This window comes from Citrus sinensis, chromosome 1 (genome assembly GCF_022201045.2).
Source record: "Citrus sinensis cultivar Valencia sweet orange chromosome 1, DVS_A1.0, whole genome shotgun sequence".
NCBI classification, from domain to species: Eukaryota; Viridiplantae; Streptophyta; class Magnoliopsida; order Sapindales; family Rutaceae; genus Citrus; species Citrus sinensis.
This window is the reverse complement of record NC_068556.1, coordinates 21,758,924-21,775,670: the sequence shown is the minus strand read 5'-3', so window position 1 is coordinate 21,775,670 and position 16,747 is coordinate 21,758,924. Positions and strand designations below refer to the sequence as shown.

The window sequence follows — 16,747 nt, the reverse complement described above, 5'->3', positions numbered from 1 at the left end:
AAAATGTAATAATCAAGCAAGCCGGTAATCTTCTTATTTAGACCTTGGTTTTTGCTAAAAAATAGGTTAGATGTAAATATGTAGTAGTTATTGTTTGATCTGATACCTAGATTTCCCTTGCTTAAATTTGGACAGTATTTCATAAAAATTGATGTGTAAACCATACTCAGTAATAATTTAATTTGTAAATATTAATTGTAATATCATATAATATGGGTTTTACTTTTAAGCAATAGTCTAAGTTTGCCTTGTTAAAAATAGGCCCACCCATCGTAAACGCTTTGCGAGATACTGTTGATTTTGTTTTGCGTTCTTTAATCTATAAATTAATGGATCCTCAAAGTCGCGAATGCATGTAGGATTCATGCAAACAATTATCAACTTTTAGCCCAAGTATGTGCTAGCTGAAAACCCCACAGGATTTCCTTTCAACGGCAATTATTGGACTTCTGCGTTCTCCAAGATTGTCAAGAAAACATTATTGCCTAATTAATTTTCAGTTTGGTGATTTCCTTCTCAAAAAAAGAAACTTGCTTTCATCATTTTCCCCCTTCTTGCCCCTGAATATCAAGGATTGTGTTTTTACAGCAATAAACATCAATCGTCCTCAGGCTTATCACATTTATACTTCTCATTCGCCCGCATAATGGCTACATATCTCATCTCATACAAATTTTTCTTGATTGCACTCCTAATCAAGCAAAAGATGATGGACGGAAATATCTTTCATATCACAAATCCGTCTGTGATAACAGAATTTTTCAATATGACGGTAACCCCTGAGCGGATGTAGAACCCTTCTGCAGATCTATCAGCCTCTTGGATGCCCTGTAAATCCATGGAGTAAGAAATATGATCCTTAAAAATCTTATGTTGATGGAAGAATGTGTAAACAAGTCATACCTCCGAATTTGCAATAATAACATTCTTCCCTATTCTGGCATTTTTGTCAATGATGCACTCTCTGCACAACAACATAATTATCAGAGCAGTGAGAAACGAGAGATAGTTGAAGAATCGTATTTCGTTTCAACAATGTGACAAATAGGTTTAAGTTGTTCATACTTTATTTTTGTGTTTTCACCAATTCCAACAGGAACTCTCCCCTCAGCTAGTAGTGATGCTACTTCAGCGTCTGTCTCGTAAAAGTCAGCTCCAAGCATCATCGTATCCTGCATTTATTTGGTCATACAAATTACACTGCACAAGCTACTACATTTCCAAATTCTCCTGCAAAGAGGATTTGCCGGACTAACCTTTAAGTGAACGTTAGCATTGATTCGAGATCTGATGCCAACGACACTGTGTTCTATGAAGCTGCTTGTTATGAAACTTCCATGTGATATGATTGAATCAACAATCTGCAACAGAATTTGGAAAAACGTCAAAACACTTAAAAATGTGTTAATAGTCTTCCAAGGTCTGGCAGCCAGTGGTAGCAATTCTTTTGCAGAATATTTGTATAATTATCTGCCTATGGATCTTTTACGATTTTCCCATAATAGTTAGATTAACAACGAAGAAGATGCTTGAAACATAATTTTTCTGAAAACGAAGCTTAAAATGCAAGGTGAAGACATAGCTTTTACTAACCTTGCTATCATCAATCTTCGATGGTGGTAGGTTTCTTCGAGACGTGTAGATTGGCTTTGTGGCATCATAGAAACTAAACATCGGTGGCTGAGAGTCACAAAGAAATGTCAGATCCCCTGTTTTAAGAATAGCTTCTGTTTATTTAGACGTGCACATTAATTAAAAGCTAATGAGATGAAGTGATTTTTATGTAGATTTCATACTTACATGCGCAGTGAGGGCAAGATTTGCCTCGAAGAAGGATCTGATGGTTCCTATATCTTCCCAGTAATCATTGAACAGATAAGCCTAGTCAAAATATTTGTATTAGAGCCTCTGACTGAACCAAATAATTAGTTTTGATTCTACCGCTCACATAGATATTAAACCAAACACAGACCTTTAAGAATTGTTCATTGGCTGATGCAGGGATTATTTCTGATCCAAAGTCATTCGCAGTTGGAAAACGCCATCTGATTCAACAGCTATTAGCAACACTTAGTTTAACATCACCTCCTTGGTTATTGTTGATATATGTTAAGCTAAAATTTTAGGGTACCTCAAAAGATTAAGAAGTATCTCCTTTTTGAAGAGATACACACCCATGGAAGCAATGTATGGCTTCTCTTCAGCCTCTTGTTTAGAAAGTCCCAAAACTGTTGTATCTACTGCCTATATCATGCACAAACTTAGCACAACGCTCAAACCAGGGTCATGATTCAGAATTTAAATGAATCAGAAACTTATAACGTTACCATTGCTTTCAAGTCTTTCCCTTTAGGCTTTTCACTGAAAGAAAGGACTCTTCCCTCGTTGTTAATTTTCATCAGACCAAAATCTGAGGCACGACTATCATGAAAATAGACATTGTAAATGAACATTGAGTTAGCAACAGTAAAGATGCCAAGTTGTGTGATGTATTTGCAGAAGCTACTCAGAAACTATTAAATTTGAATTTATCCACAAAGTCTGAAATGTTCATATGTTTCAGAGTTGATATGAATTTTGCTAAAAGCAAGGGCGTACCGGTCATCCATAGGCAGACAAGAGATAGTGATGTCTGCACCACTCTGCCGATGATTCTGGAAATCAAGAAACGAATCTTAGTAATTGAATATACGAAAAATCATCCTAACAAACGCACATGTCGTATGAACTCTGAACATTTTTCGAGTAAAACTGCATGTCATGCTCTACCTGGACAAAGTCCATATAGTCCATTCTATACAAGTGATCCCCAGATAGAATCAGGACATCTTCAATTACTTTATTTCTCGGATCCTGCGGCAAGATCGGGATTGTGTTAAGAGTCACAAATATGCATGAATCATCAACCAAAATAAAGTATTGGGTACCTCAAAAAGCCAATGAAATTGTCTCACAGCATCCGCAGTACCCTGGAACCATCTTTTACCTGCTTCTCCAGGAGTTTGAGTGGCAGCTAGAACCTGTGAATTCCCAGTCAATTGAAACATCAGCTAGCGAAGGGAAATTAAAGCATTCTGAAACAAACAATTTACTTTTACCTCAACACATCCATCTCCAAAGGTTACCCCGCTGCCGTAGTTGTAAGCACGAGCAAGATGCCTGTTGAGTGATGCTGAGTTGTATTGAGTGAGAATGTAGACTTTGTTAATTCCACTGTTGATGCAATTGCTCATTGGCACATCAATCAGCCTGTATGCACCGCCAATTGGAACCTACAATACACATTTGTCAACTTTGCAATGCTTAGAACTTAATGAAGAAAGAGTACTCAAAAAAGATGCTTACAGCAGGCTTGGCACGTTGTTTAGTGAGAGGGTAGAGACGGGTCCCAGCTCCTCCTCCCAGAATGACCGCTGCAACTGTGCGTGCATCACGCTTCTCCATCTCCAAATCTCTTAACTACATGCATGCCCCCAACAAAACAAACATGCATGATACATATTATAAGTTAAGGATATTGTGTTGTGAATTTATGAGAATGTATAATTGAGATTTTATTACTTTGACATTTTTAATTAACAAAATAATCACTAATCACAGATTCGCTGAGAAAAAATTATATATTATCTAAAGATGATGCATACACCATCAAATGTCTATGGTGATTGTAAAATTGCATAAGTTTAAATACTAGTATTTGGACCTTTACAAAATCAAGCTTCTCAATCAAGTGAATAATTGATAACATTAAAATAGCATTGGGGTAACAGTTGCTTAAATTGGAAGAGTACATTACGTCGTTCAATGAAAATTGCAACGGACGAAATGTCGTTCGGTTGAAAGCTTAATACAATCTCAGCTGTCAGCATTTTAAAACGACACATCGTTCACTCACCTTGGACTCGCCTGCTATGTCAGCCGTAAGAGTCATGCAAACTTGTTTCTGAACGAGTTTGCTACCAGCCTCATTTCGATGTTTTGCATTCGTATTAAGCTTTGTGCCCATCAACTCTCCATTGCAAGACTTGACAAGCCTCCAGTTCCTGCTCCCTGCTGCCAATCCCGTCGCGCCACGTAGCTGGCCGGTTGCTGAGAGGGAAAACCGGCCATCGGCCGAGAGTGCCATTTTCTTGAACTCTCAAGGAGAAAATTGTAATTCAAAATTATCAACAAAGCACTTGTATGTTAAAAAATACATGTAGTAAAGAGTGAGACTCAATAGGAGTTTGCTTACATGGAATGTGAATGCATATTCATGCACGCTATTGGAAGATTGGACACGTTATCCAAATTCAATCGCAGCCACCAATTTTTTGTGTTCGTGGACTCTGTGTGGCGGTCCGAGTAAGTATCGGGATCACGTTCGTGTCCTCTTAGTTTGTAAATAATTACGAATCAAGGAATATATATCCTTAAGCTCGCTGGCGCTTTACTAGTACACCGTCTTTAGATTTTTTTTGTTGCGAGTGGAAACTCAGACCAGGAAAATATACATAACAAGGGGACCATGCTTTTGTCTCTACGTCCTACATTGTTTTCAAATTTCAAATGTATATAACTTGAGTAACATCTTGCAAGACATTAATGATAATCTTCAACAGTCTATGCACAGTATCATTGCTATAACTAATAAAGACATACTCGCATTTACAACTGAAATATTATCATATTATAATGTAATATATGTCATGGCTAAGTACTTATTTCGAATTTTAAAGAAGTAATGGACTAAAAAAATTAAATTTGAGCTTTACCCAGCTGTACTTTTTAAAAAGAAACGTATACTACAATTGCAAGTGTCAAGAAATATAATCACTTACACCTAGGGATGGCAATGGGGAGGGGAGGGGAGGGGACCAATCTCCCCATATCCATCCCCGATATTTTACATATGTCCCCGTCCCCTCCCCGTCCCCGTCAGAATTGCTTGAGAGAATCCCCATCCCCTCCCCGAATAATAACAGGGGATCCCCGAGGGTCCCCGGTCCCCGAATAACTAATAGTTTAATACATTTTTTTATTTTCGATTTTAAATTAATCATATTAAAATAAACTCATACCGCTATTGTAAGCTCGTAACCAACTTTGACAGCACATTAAGGCCTCCAATGTGCTTTGATGAAGTCTGTTATGGTATGGGCTCACAACTCTACCACTAGTGTTAAAAGCTGATTCAGAAGCAACTGTTGTAATTGGAATTGCCAAAATATCTCTAGCAATTCGAGCTAATGTAGGATACCTATTAGCATTTGTCTTCCACCAACTCAAAATATTAAAATCTTCCATCCGAGGTATAACTTTCTCATCCAAATATGAATCTAATTCATCTACAACAACTGCACAATCTCCATTGTTTACATAATCATCAAAACCTATAATCCATTTGGTTGCTTTCTTATAAGAATCCCCTGTAGATCTAGTAGAAGAACTACTACCAGTATAATCAAAGCAATAAACAGTTGGTGAAAACTTCAATTAATACTCTTCAACTAATTCTCGGCAAAGGGTGACCACTTTCCCAACATACAACTATTTTGATATTTATTATTTTTAACAATATTTATAATTTTGTTATTTATTTATTAGTAATTTTAAAAATAAAAATAAAATTAAAAATTAAAATGGGGAAATGGGTAGGGGATGGGGATTCCACCTCATCCCCGTCCCCTCCCCGAATAAAAAATTGGGTAAAAAATTTTCCCCGTACCCTCCCCGAATGGGGAAAATCCCCGAGGGTACCCGTCCCCGTGGGGATTTTTGCCATCCCTACTTACACCGCACGATGTGTCCGGCAAATATTATTAGTTCATATAACGGAAATAGCTTACACCAATTTCAGATTAAAAGATCAATGCAGAAACAACTTACATTGATTTTGAATTAAAAATCAACATAGGTATAACTTATTTTGATCGCGAATTGGAAACTGCACAGTACTTTATACAAAAAATTAAGAGATAATTAACGATGGTCAAACTAAAAAATATTAATAAGAAAGAATGACGTGATTACTAACTAAATCATGTGTTCAGAGTATAAATACAAGTAAAAATGATTATCAAATATAATGAAGTAAAATTGAACGAGTAAAACGGATAAGAAATGATCTTTTGGTTAAATAAAAGAAAGTTCAAAGAAAAACCAAAGTTGGTTGGTGTGAGTGGTTCGGCACTCTCACTCCTTAAGAGAGGTTAGGGGTTCAAGTCCCATTGTCGTATGGAGTCATCACTTTGGCCAGTACTTTACTCCTTATGGGCCGACCCGGTGCGAGCGGGGATTAGTCTGAGTTGTGGTAAGGGCTTAAAGGTGCCTCCCACAGTTGGGGCCCACTCAGGACCACCTCGTGGTTCAAATAAAAAAAAAAAGAAAGTTCAACGAAAGATACGTGACCAAAAATTCTCCGCGACATTGACTTTGGCGTCAAAATACCTTTTGTAGTTACACGCTCGAATCTAGTTCGTGAAATTCTTCAAAAGATAACAATTAGTTTCAAAGTTCTGAAGATAAGCAAGTTTAACTTTCTATCTGTTTGTTCTTTAAATTGTCTGATTCGGACAAACGAAGGTTTTAACAACCTTCAACAATATATTATAATCTTATTGTAATGTAAGTAATATTTCAAAAGAAATCTCTTTAAATAGAAATTTAAGAAAAACTAATTAATCCAACAAAATTTATTTCATCAATACTTCGATTATACATGACAAACTCATTCTATGTAAGCTCTCCCACTTGATACAATCTTGCTCTTGAGTGAAAATTGGGACAAATTTCTCGTTTAAATAAGATGGAAATAAAATTACGAGTTTATTGGAGAGTAGACTTTTCAGCACGGAATTGAGAAGACAACGACGTCGTTGGACTCTCTTAACAACCTCCCAGTAACCCTTCGCTTTCAAGCACCGACCCAACGAATAATATTTTCTGTAAAGAACGACAGCTACAGAATCCAACATCCCTGTCAGGCTGTCACTCGACTCATCACTTTATTTTCAAAAGAAGCAAAGCATCTGGCAACACCAGGTTTCTTCTGTTCATCACCATTATCGCCATCACCAACACGAAGTAACAAGAAAATGGCGTCTCCATGGCTTCATCTTCTCTTACTTGTCTCCTTCCTCTCGATGAATCTCCTTGTCAAATGCGACACTGGTAAGTAAGCTTCTCTTCGCTTCTGTCACCCTCTCTAAGTTTGTTACTCTTTGTTTTATTCTCTTAATTGCTCCTATTCTTATGAGATCTGCTCAGCATATGTCGATCTGGGTATTTGCTTTCTTTGCCTTGCCAAGCAATGCTCTTTACTAAGTGCGTAAATTTCATTTGAACCCTTAATTCTTCCTTTAATTTTTTTAGGGCCTGCCGCTGTTAGTACGGCATTAGATCCAACATAAAATTGTGCTGTAACAACAATTTTATATGCTGGTTGCTTGTGATTTTCTTCCTTTATATTACCCTAAAGATCAGATACTGATAAGATGTAAACGATTGCTTTTGATCAAAATCTGTGGAATGCTTGATGCATTATTATGATGTAAAGGTAATGTGCTTCATACTTTTTGGTGATGCCATCGAACTTGGGAAGTGAGAGACAATTTTATTTTAAAAAAAAAAATGGAACTTGAACCCAAAAAAGGTGTAGCTGCGAGGGGGGTGTTTATAGATGGCTTGTACCTTGTCGTGTTTGTATCACGGAAAAATTGACGAAGTTCTTCTATTTGTTTGGATTTTTAGATTGTGAACTTTAAAGTGAGGTTAGGAATGAGATTGCATTCGCATTAGTCGGTTCTGATACTCTAAACAAGACCTAGAGTTGCATGGTTATCAAATATTATTGTTAGTGATTTGTTTTCTGTTTGATTGTCTTTCTTGGATGACATAAGAAACACAGAAATTCTCCAAATGGAACTTGTTTTCGGTTAAGCTGATATCTATAAACCACTTCTCGAAATGGAAGAAACTGAATTGTATGATATACGAATACTGATTTGCAAACTGAAGTTAATAACAATGATAGACATTATTCTGTTTGCATATGGTTTGGTTTTAACGGATTGATAGTATCAAAGATGTGATTTGCAACTTTTGTAACTCCACGAGACAAAATATAGCTCCAAATGTGTTGCTACTCATTGTTATTTAGAAGTTTGTAATAGAGATGGCATATGGATTACATACATATAGCTTCCTGGACATCTTGGAGCTTCTCCCATTGAAGTTAAGTAATAGCCTCTAGCTTCCTTTGTTTATGATGATAAATCTTCACAGGTGACTAAAGTTATTTCTGATTTGATGTCCATATAACACTTGACTGTCTTGTTGTTAAGCAACTAAAGTTATGACATGAAAAGCTTCTCTCCCTCAATTGACATTTTATTTATTCTCTGTAGATGAGGAGGACACGCTGCTTCAAGGCCTTAACAGCTATAGAGAATCCTTAAACCTGACATCCTTAACAAAAAATAAGAATGCAGAGTGCCTTGCTGATGAATTAGCTGATCAGTTCAAGAATCAACCCTGCACAAACAGCACAGGTGCTAACACAGTGCCTGGCACTGAGAAACAGTTGTCCAACTACCCAGACCTTCTAGCCAAATGCCACTTGAATGTCTCCAACACCAGGGATGGAATTGTCATGCCCGCTTGCGTCCCTAACTTGGAACCTAGCCTTGTGCTCTCAAACTTCACCAAGTCTCAGTATTCTGATAGTCTCAATGACACCAAGTATAAAGGAGCTGGTATTGGTTCTGAAGACAACTGGATTGTTGTTATTTTGACCACAAGTACACCTGAAGGGAGCTATGTGCCATACAATGCAGCCAGTTTGTTTTCCAATATTGGTTTGATTTACTGCTTGCTTTTCTGGTTGATCAGTGCTTTAATGATCTTTTAAATTGACTAATGGCTCTTTTCCATCTCTTTTACTTTTATTTGGCTATCACGACTCAAAAGGCTGCAATAGATACAGAGAATGGTTTTGGCCATTTCCATAAAATAGGAAATATGGAATTTTCAGACATTTGTTTCCCACTCATCATAACAGAATTCATTTTATTGTATACTGTATTTTCAAGTTTTAAACCTTTCAACTTGGTTGTGAGGGTTGGGAATGAGAGAATTGTTTGGATATTTCATTTTCTTTTCTTATGTTCCCATGCCATGCATTTCTGATGTCCAATAACCACCGAAATATCCAAAACCGAAGCAATCAATGCATTTATATATTAATCTCCTGACAGTCAGTGGTTATGAGAGTTTAATTGCAACAAATTACCATCGGTTATTCCTGAGGTCGCACTGTACAAACATTTCATAAGAATCAGTGCAATCATCATATAGCTGACTCATTTTGATGCAGCTGCAATATGGGGTCCGGGTCCTGTTCTTTCCATTCTTTACAGTAAAACTTTTACTTAATTCCATAAGACTGTAAAAATGAAATATTATGCTTAATTGAGCAAATAATTCTAAATAGCTTCCATGGGTTTGGTACATAGAACCGTTTGTTTCAATCCTCAATTAGTGAAGGAAATCGAGGACATACACAATAACACAATCTATTCTAAAAAACCTAAGAAATACTTATCAGCTGTTTGGTGATACAACACTTAATTAGCACAAATTGGCTTAGAATCTGGATCAAGCCAGCTCGGTGTACAATCTAAAGGCAGTTGCCTTAAAGAGTTCGAGTCAATCTGCATATTGGTTCTCCCCCATTTTATTCCCTTCATATCTGATGATTCTTTATTCAATAAGCTTACTCGTGCTGAATCAGGTGTAGTACCTAAATGAAGAGAACTGGAATTTAAACCAATTATAATTTATTGTCCTTACTGCTACAATAAGACTTTTTCTTCAGGAAACAGAAACTGGCCTCCTGTCCATATTAAGATAAACTTCTCCCACTGATTAAGCACTCTTCAGTCTACCACGGGTCGTAGAAAGAACTTTTTGAAGTGCAAGCAATAGAACCCACGAGGTCTTTGTGATCTTCTCCTTTATCATTAAAAGCAATGCTGAGCTTAGCACAGTCTTTAGGATCTGTGCCTGTATACCTTTGTAAAAGCCCAGTGGACCTTCTCTTTTCCAAATGGAACAGAGTGCATCTGAAACTGTATTTTTGTTTCTTTGTGGAGCTTGGTTGATCCCATCTTCATCTGATTCTGCAGCCTGAAGCATGACCTTACACCTGGCCGCAATTCATATTTAATTTTGTAATTTTGTCAGCATAGCTGTCAAATGATTGAGACAAAGGATGTATTGCATAATTTTATCCAAACTGTTGGGGCAGACTAGCTTAATAAAACTGTTGTACCTGATAGCTGGGTAAGTCAAGAAGGTGGCTACACACTTTGAGAGTGCTCCTAAAAAGAAGGCAGAGAAGGCTGGAAGAGCTTCTGGAGATGGCTCTTTTCCAGTTTCTCTCTTCAGCCGCCTCCTCAGTAGTCTTTGTTTCAACTGATCAAAAACAGTGTACTGTGTAACACAAAACTTTTGTTTCAGCTCATTTCTATCCGTGCAAGGTAATCTCTACCTAAACCAATATTTTATAATGGATCAGAGAAACTATATAGTCAAAATTGAAATGGAAGCTACAAATTTTGAACAGAGTTTAGGGTAGAATGACAAGCCACATGAGCTAGCTGCTATTTCTTGTTTTACTTTTGTTCTCCATTTATTTTTATTTTGCTACAAGTGTTGCTCTTCAATACTTACAAACCTGTCGTAGTGCTAAATGTAATGTAAATTAAAATCTTACATGAATCTCTTCTTTTTTTTTTCTTTTTTCTTTTTTAATAAACTACAATGTAGATTCACAAAGCAAAATCACAGTGGTCCTAATACAACCTCCAACATCTAATATAAGTTGAATTAAACCAATTATTCTATACATGAGACATGCATACAAAAATATAGAAAAGGAATGTTCAGTTACCTGGATGGATGGGTTTGATGTCAGGAGAAGAGATATGCCAAGACCATCAAATGCCTCACTCCAAGTGCTCTCCGAAAGGCTTTTCCAAAGCCCTTTGGATTTCCCAAATTCACTTGTCTGCATCCTCGAGGATGCTGTATCCAAAGGCTGAAAGAATATCAAAGTTAGATAATAGAACCCCACACAAGAACTTGGGAGTAGTCATTGGCACCTAAAAGTTGTAGGCACTGAGGGAAATGTGATTGCCGCCTAGAAAGTAATCAAGAAAACACATGCAATTTCCTGATGCTATGTTTTGATTTTGAGTATTTGAAAGTATGCATTTGAATTTGAGGTTTACCTAACATTACATGAATAATGAAATGAAAATTTAGTCAAAATTGTATTTAAACTCAGGGGGGAAAAAAAAAGGAGAGAAATGTATAGAGGTTCACACGCTGCTGAGGTGTGTTGGAAATTACTCATCTCCAACCAGTAACAAAATTCCATGCTTTGTCAACTAACATCTGTTCTGTAAACTCATCTCATACCCTTTTGTTCTGAATTCATGAATCAATAGGCAATTGTTTTTGAATCCTTAATAGCATTGGCAGCCACTCTGTCATTCCATTTCTTTTTTCTCCTAGGATTTCATGGGATTATGCATTTGCTTTCCTGCTATGTCTAATCAGCAACTCAATCAGAGGACCCGAAGTGCAGAGTGACAGCAGATTTCTACTTGAAATCTTAATCTAGACAGCTTCCATTTATCAATCGAAACCATAGATAAAGAAGCCATTAAAATGAATTGCATATAAAACGGATGCATGTGCCAATAAGAAGAAAAGCTTCAAAATATCCCTTACTGACCTGCGTCACTATAACAGTACAAGCCCCAGCGGCTGCAGCAACAATCAAGTTTGCCCTTGTTCCAATGCTCTTGTTACCACTTTTCTGTAAGTACAGCCTCTTAAAAAAGCTGTACCCATAGAAGTAGATGAACTGTGAGATAAAAGATTGCAGATTCTTTGTCCCAAGTCCCTGATACAATGAAAGAACCTGACGCGTAGAAATAGCTTCCCAAAGAACATCAGAAATGTTCCTGAATAAAACAGAACGAATAAATGGAACAGTGTTATCTCAGAGCTGGCTCTTCTGTAATGGTCAACAATGCAATCACTTCAATTTTGAGCCGTAAAATTTTAACGTAAGGTATCCGCTACGTCACTAGAAACAAATGAGCACAACATGTGATTGCAGTGCAAAGAACCTCAAGTTCAATTTCTATTTCTCTTTTAACATCTAAAACAAACTAGTTAACATAATCACATTATGAATCAATTAAGCTATGTATCATATTTAAGGTCCTAAGTCATTCAACCCAGAGCTGCTGTGAAATGAAATCACTAGTTGTCAGGAATAAGTGGATTTCAGTGATTGGCAGACGTTAGTTGTCAAGCACAACAATTACAAATGAAATAACATCAAGATTCATGTATGAGCAAAACATATGTCATATACAGAAGATAGAAACCATTTGAAACAAACTGAGAAGCTAACACCCAAATCATTTAAAAGAAAACAAATAGTAGAATATATAAAAATATCAAGAAGAACTATGTGGCACCAAAAAGAAAGAAAGCAAGAAAAGCAACCTGTACTTCTGCTGATGGCGAGCTCTAACTTCAGCTTGGTATTTGGTCTTGCAAGTATCAAGAGGGTACAATATGGTAGTGCTAACAAGAGCTCCAATGGCTCCTGAAGTCGCATCAGACAAAGATTCGAGATCAAACCCCATCTTTGTTTTGTCTTATCTGAGAATTTAGAATTTTTTTTTCCTTTCTAAATGTCCATGAATTTAGGAGGCAGTTGGGTAAGAAGAGCTGCTGCTATTAAGATTAGAAATGGGATGGTGAGCTAAGTTAAGCTAAAGCTAAGAAAGACCAGAGGGACAAGAGTGCGTAGCGAGGGAACTGCTGAAAGTGACGATTTTTTTTTTTTTGAAGCAACAAATTTATTGGCTTGGCTTATGCTGACTGGGTCTGGATTTGATTCATCTTGGGTATCGCAAACGGGACTGCCCCGGCACTCTTCGCACACTCTCTTTAAACATATAAACAATTCTTCTATCTCAAAAGCTTTTACAAATATTTACAAACAAGCTACCACCCTTTTGACTTTTCAGTATATAGACTTTTAATTGCTCCAATCAATTTTCAGCTTCGTGAAATCTAGCTATCTTCTGTTAAGTTGGCAAATCTGGTGATGGTTCGTTAATTTTACTAATTTCTTCTATTTATGTCTCATGTTTATGGTGCTTCCTCATAAAGATTCTACTCCACTTGTAAGTTGATTTCATGATTGATTTTTAAGGTTGAAGTTAACTCAGGATCTTTAATAGTAAGTTTAATTGTTAAGGTTTATCTTAACTAGTTTGTCCTAAGATCTTGGGATCCTAGGAAATTTAAAATTTAGGAGGTTTATCCTAAGTGATTTGTCCTATAATCTCACTGCTCTCAACATTAGCCTCCTACTAAACAAATTTCCCATCAACATGATTATGTTGGCTTAATTCGAGATAATTTGAATTCAACATTTAAAAAAATATTTTTAAGATTGCTACAAAAACACAAATAATAAGTGATATAAGACAACTTATGTTGTATGCAAAAAATACATTAGTTACATTCTAAATAAAGATTAGAATGGTCACAAATAGTCACACTTAAAATTCAAACTTTTTAGACTATGTACAACTTTTTTGGCAGAACCTTCCTAAAATAGTTAAACTTACTAATAAGCCACTTACGTATTTGTTACTAGTTTCTCATGACAAAATTGAAAATAACATCAAATTATTATAATTCGCAAAAAAATGTTATAGCAAAACTCGAGACCCGTAAAGTTATAGTGTCCTCAAAACAGATTCACCACCTTATGCTTAGGTTATATTGGCATTTATCTCCTAGGATACAAAAGATTCAAACAGTCTCAACAACACAACTTCACTATTTCAGGGACTTCAAATTAATGTTTGAACCTATCACATTGAAGAGAGAATTTTTTAAAAGAAGGATTTTCTTTAATGTGTGTAGCTAATGATTTAGAAGCCATATTATTGAATTTGCGGAGGGCGTTTTGGTCTAAAAAAATTAAATATTGACTCTTGAACTTATTATTTGAATTTAATTTTGGAATAAAATCTATAACTTTAATTCACTTGTAATGACCTTTTAAGTTGTATTTTTTTCTCATAAAACTGGCCACAATCATCCTTAATATTCCTTTAATCTCTTGCTATTGCGATCAATATCTAGATTGACATTGTTGTTACACATTCCAGATTTAATTTCACTTAAATTTTAATGCAATAAAAAAGGGAAAAACCAAATTAATTTTTCCTGTATTTTTCTAAACCAATAGGTGATATTTGAGATCCTATTTCACATTCACCCCAGTACCAATAAAAAAGTTCTATGATTTGCTGTGAGAAGTTTACGGAAGAGATTTAAAATCATCCTTATAAGAATATTTCCCCGATATTCATTTCACTCAAAATTGGCCTTAAAATGGCCATTTTAATTATGCTATTTTTTCTAACAGAATCTATTCTGGACTAATCAATTTAGTGTCTTCGCAAGGCCAGTCTCCACTCCAATTCAATCTACTATCAATTAAAAGCTTGATATTGTTTCTTGGAACCTGATATTGGCATGAATATGTTAACAACTACTAATAATAATAATTGTGAAAGAATAAATATATAAATATTGTAATTATCGAAACCTTTGAATGTAAAATTCACAGAGGTCGTACCTGTCTTTGGAGGAAAATCACAACATGCTTTTACACTCTTTTAATGTTCAGCTCTTTGAATCTTTTCTATTTTTTGTTTAATTATGTAGTTATTTGAGGATTGATACCGAGATTTGTTTCAAAATTCTTCCACTACTGGACACAAGAGGATATGGGTTAATATAATTATAAGACTAGGTACAGACCTATAAAAGGAATCTTGCATTGGTTTTCAGCCGTTGGATCTGTAATGTCTCTTGCTGTCCTTTCATCTTGCAAACCTAATATAAAAGCTTCCAATTGATTTGGATCATGCCAATGGCTGCCTCAAAGTGCTTTTTCCAATTAACTCTATTTGTTATATATAATGCTTTGTCGCAGAAGCCTAAATGAGTTGTTTTCAAGTAATTTTTATTTGACTAATTGAATAAAAAAGGATTGTAATAAGAATATAATTAGTGATTGACTAGCAATCATTGATTATATCTTATTTACTTAAACTGCAGTTGTTACCGTGATTTGATACCATTATATAGATCCCGCAAGATTCTTAAAGATTTAGTTTTCCGATATAAGATCTCGTACGATTCTTACAAATTTAGTTTCCTTTTATACAAGTTAGAAAAGTAGTTTCCGTACTGTATAAAGAGATTCCTGATTAAGGTTGCATGTCTGAACTAATATGAATAAAGTTGGTCTCATTGAAGCCTCTCTCACATAGGTGGGATTCAGCTATCAAGTATTATTAATTTTTCTCCCTCCATTGTTTTTGGGGTTGTATGGTATACAGGTATAGGAAAATAATGGAAAAAATAAACTTGCCAGAAGATTTGATAACTGAGATTCTTTGTCGATTGCCCGTAAAGAGTGTTACTGGGTTCAAGATTGTATCCAAAGCATGGAGCAACCTTATTTCTAATGTCTGTATTCCGAGAATTTTGCGGGCCTCTCCTCTTTCTGGTTTTTTGTTTCACTCGACGAAAGATTGTATGAACTATTTTTCCTATTCTGATAAAAATGAAGGATGTGGTAACGATGGTGAAGTATTCGTGGAGTCTTTAACGAGTCTCTTACCATCCGAATACTTCCCTTACAAATTATTTGACAGCTGCAATGGGTTGATTCTACTGGGCAGCAGCCTCTGTAAACATCACTATTATGTGTGCAACCCCTTAACCAAACAGTGTGTTGCAATCCCCAAAGCCCGTGAACGTGTGCTTACGGGTGGTGCCGCGCTTGCCTTCGATCCTCGAGATTCGTCGCACTACAAAATCATTCGCTTTGTGAGGGCACGCATGGTGTCGGAGGCGGAAATATTTTCTTCCGAAACCAAAACTTGGATTACTTCCAAGCTGAATCTAAAACCCCCCGGGCATATTCCTTTTTTTGTAATGCGAAGTGTCTACTCACGGGGTGGCATTTTGTATAGCATAACTGATCAGGGCACGATTGTATGCTACAATATCGAAGCCCCGACGGAGGTTGAGATCGTCGAGGTCCCGGACGAGAACTATCCTTATGGTCGTGGAGTCATTGAATTGTGCAAAGGAGTATTGAATTACGCCAACCGCAACGAATCCAAATTACTGATTTGGCAGTTTGATGATCGTCACCACAACAACAGCCATGGCGGCAGTAAAGCAGCTGGCGGTACAAGTTTCTGGACATTGAAGCATTCAATTTGTATGGATGATTGGAGGAATATTATACATTCTGCTGCGGAGCGTGAATTTGGATACACAAGAATCTATATTATCCACCCCAATTCTGACATCATTTTTCTTGGGAACCGCTACATGATATATAGCTATCATCTCAAGAGCAACAAGTTGGAATTGCTTTGCAGAAGATCGGTTGGGAGGGAACTGTCTTTTTACAGCTGTTGTTTCTGGCCTTACTCGCAATGCTGCGTCAACGTGTTGAACGATTTTGACCACCCGAAAAGAAAGAAAAAAGTAGCGGTTTGGAGGCAAATCACGGCTTGCTTATTTAAGTAAATTTACTCTCCTAAAGTTCAGCTTATTGAATCCTTTCTCTTTT

General features: G+C 36.3%; 3 protein-coding genes across 4 annotated transcripts; 1 reads left to right on the top strand and 2 right to left on the bottom strand.

Moving 5' to 3' along the window:
* Positions 1–508: 508 nt before the first annotated feature.
* On the bottom strand, positions 509–4,228 carry LOC102612220 (glucose-1-phosphate adenylyltransferase large subunit 3, chloroplastic/amyloplastic). The gene is made up of 15 exons (XM_006489265.4): positions 3,896–4,228; positions 3,346–3,459; positions 3,099–3,272; positions 2,928–3,020; positions 2,770–2,853; positions 2,599–2,654; positions 2,328–2,421; positions 2,132–2,244; positions 1,973–2,045; positions 1,801–1,881; positions 1,594–1,680; positions 1,257–1,361; positions 1,066–1,172; positions 904–964; positions 509–828 (listed from the first exon to the last, which is right to left on the bottom strand). Exons 1-15 carry the CDS (start codon positions 4,124–4,126, stop codon positions 727–729), a joined length of 1,575 nt encoding a protein of 524 aa, XP_006489328.1. The 5' UTR covers positions 4,127–4,228; the 3' UTR covers positions 509–726.
* Positions 4,229–6,780: 2,552 nt separating this feature from the next.
* On the top strand, positions 6,781–9,126 carry LOC102612520 (uncharacterized GPI-anchored protein At3g06035-like). The gene is made up of 2 exons (XM_006489266.4): positions 6,781–7,152; positions 8,388–9,126. Exons 1-2 carry the CDS (start codon positions 7,077–7,079, stop codon positions 8,888–8,890), a joined length of 579 nt encoding a protein of 192 aa, XP_006489329.1. The 5' UTR covers positions 6,781–7,076; the 3' UTR covers positions 8,891–9,126.
* A 299-nt stretch (positions 9,127–9,425) lies between these two features.
* Positions 9,426–13,030, bottom strand: LOC102612821 (peroxisomal adenine nucleotide carrier 1-like). Of its 2 annotated transcripts, none has more exons than XM_006489267.4 (5): positions 12,568–13,030; positions 11,783–12,014; positions 10,934–11,080; positions 10,313–10,527; positions 9,426–10,186 (listed from the first exon to the last, which is right to left on the bottom strand). In XM_006489267.4, exons 1-5 carry the CDS (start codon positions 12,708–12,710, stop codon positions 9,907–9,909), a joined length of 1,017 nt encoding a protein of 338 aa, XP_006489330.1. In that variant the 5' UTR covers positions 12,711–13,030; the 3' UTR covers positions 9,426–9,906. The 2 variants fall into 2 exon arrangements, with proteins under 2 accessions (XP_006489330.1, XP_006489331.1); XM_006489268.4 differs by having other exon boundaries at positions 10,313–10,473; positions 12,568–13,025.
* Positions 13,031–16,747: the final 3,717 nt, after the last annotated feature.

What these genes read in the sequence shown, in the direction of transcription:
- LOC102612821 (XM_006489267.4), bottom strand. Translation starts at nt 12,710, where the DNA reads ATGGGGTTTGATCTCGAATCTTTGTCTGATGCGACTTCAGGAGCCATT. An exon ending in CGCCATCAGCAGAAGTACAG is followed by an intron (nt 12,015 to 12,567) that starts GTTGCTTTTCTT and finishes TGTTTTATTCAG; the next exon opens with GAACATTTCTGATGTTCTTT. An exon ending in CATCAAACCCATCCATCCAG is followed by an intron (nt 10,528 to 10,933) that starts GTAACTGAACAT and finishes TGGTTTAGGTAG; the next exon opens with AGATTACCTTGCACGGATAG.
- LOC102612520 (XM_006489266.4), top strand. Translation starts at nt 7,077, where the DNA reads ATGGCGTCTCCATGGCTTCATCTTCTCTTACTTGTCTCCTTCCTCTCG. An exon ending in CCTTGTCAAATGCGACACTG is followed by an intron (nt 7,153 to 8,387) that starts GTAAGTAAGCTT and finishes TATTCTCTGTAG; the next exon opens with ATGAGGAGGACACGCTGCTT.
- LOC102612220 (XM_006489265.4), bottom strand. Translation starts at nt 4,126, where the DNA reads ATGGCACTCTCGGCCGATGGCCGGTTTTCCCTCTCAGCAACCGGCCAG. An exon ending in ATACTTCTTAATCTTTTGAG is followed by an intron (nt 2,046 to 2,131) that starts GTACCCTAAAAT and finishes CTGTTGAATCAG; the next exon opens with ATGGCGTTTTCCAACTGCGA. An exon ending in ATCTTGCCCTCACTGCGCAT is followed by an intron (nt 1,681 to 1,800) that starts GTAAGTATGAAA and finishes TGTGACTCTCAG; the next exon opens with CCACCGATGTTTAGTTTCTA.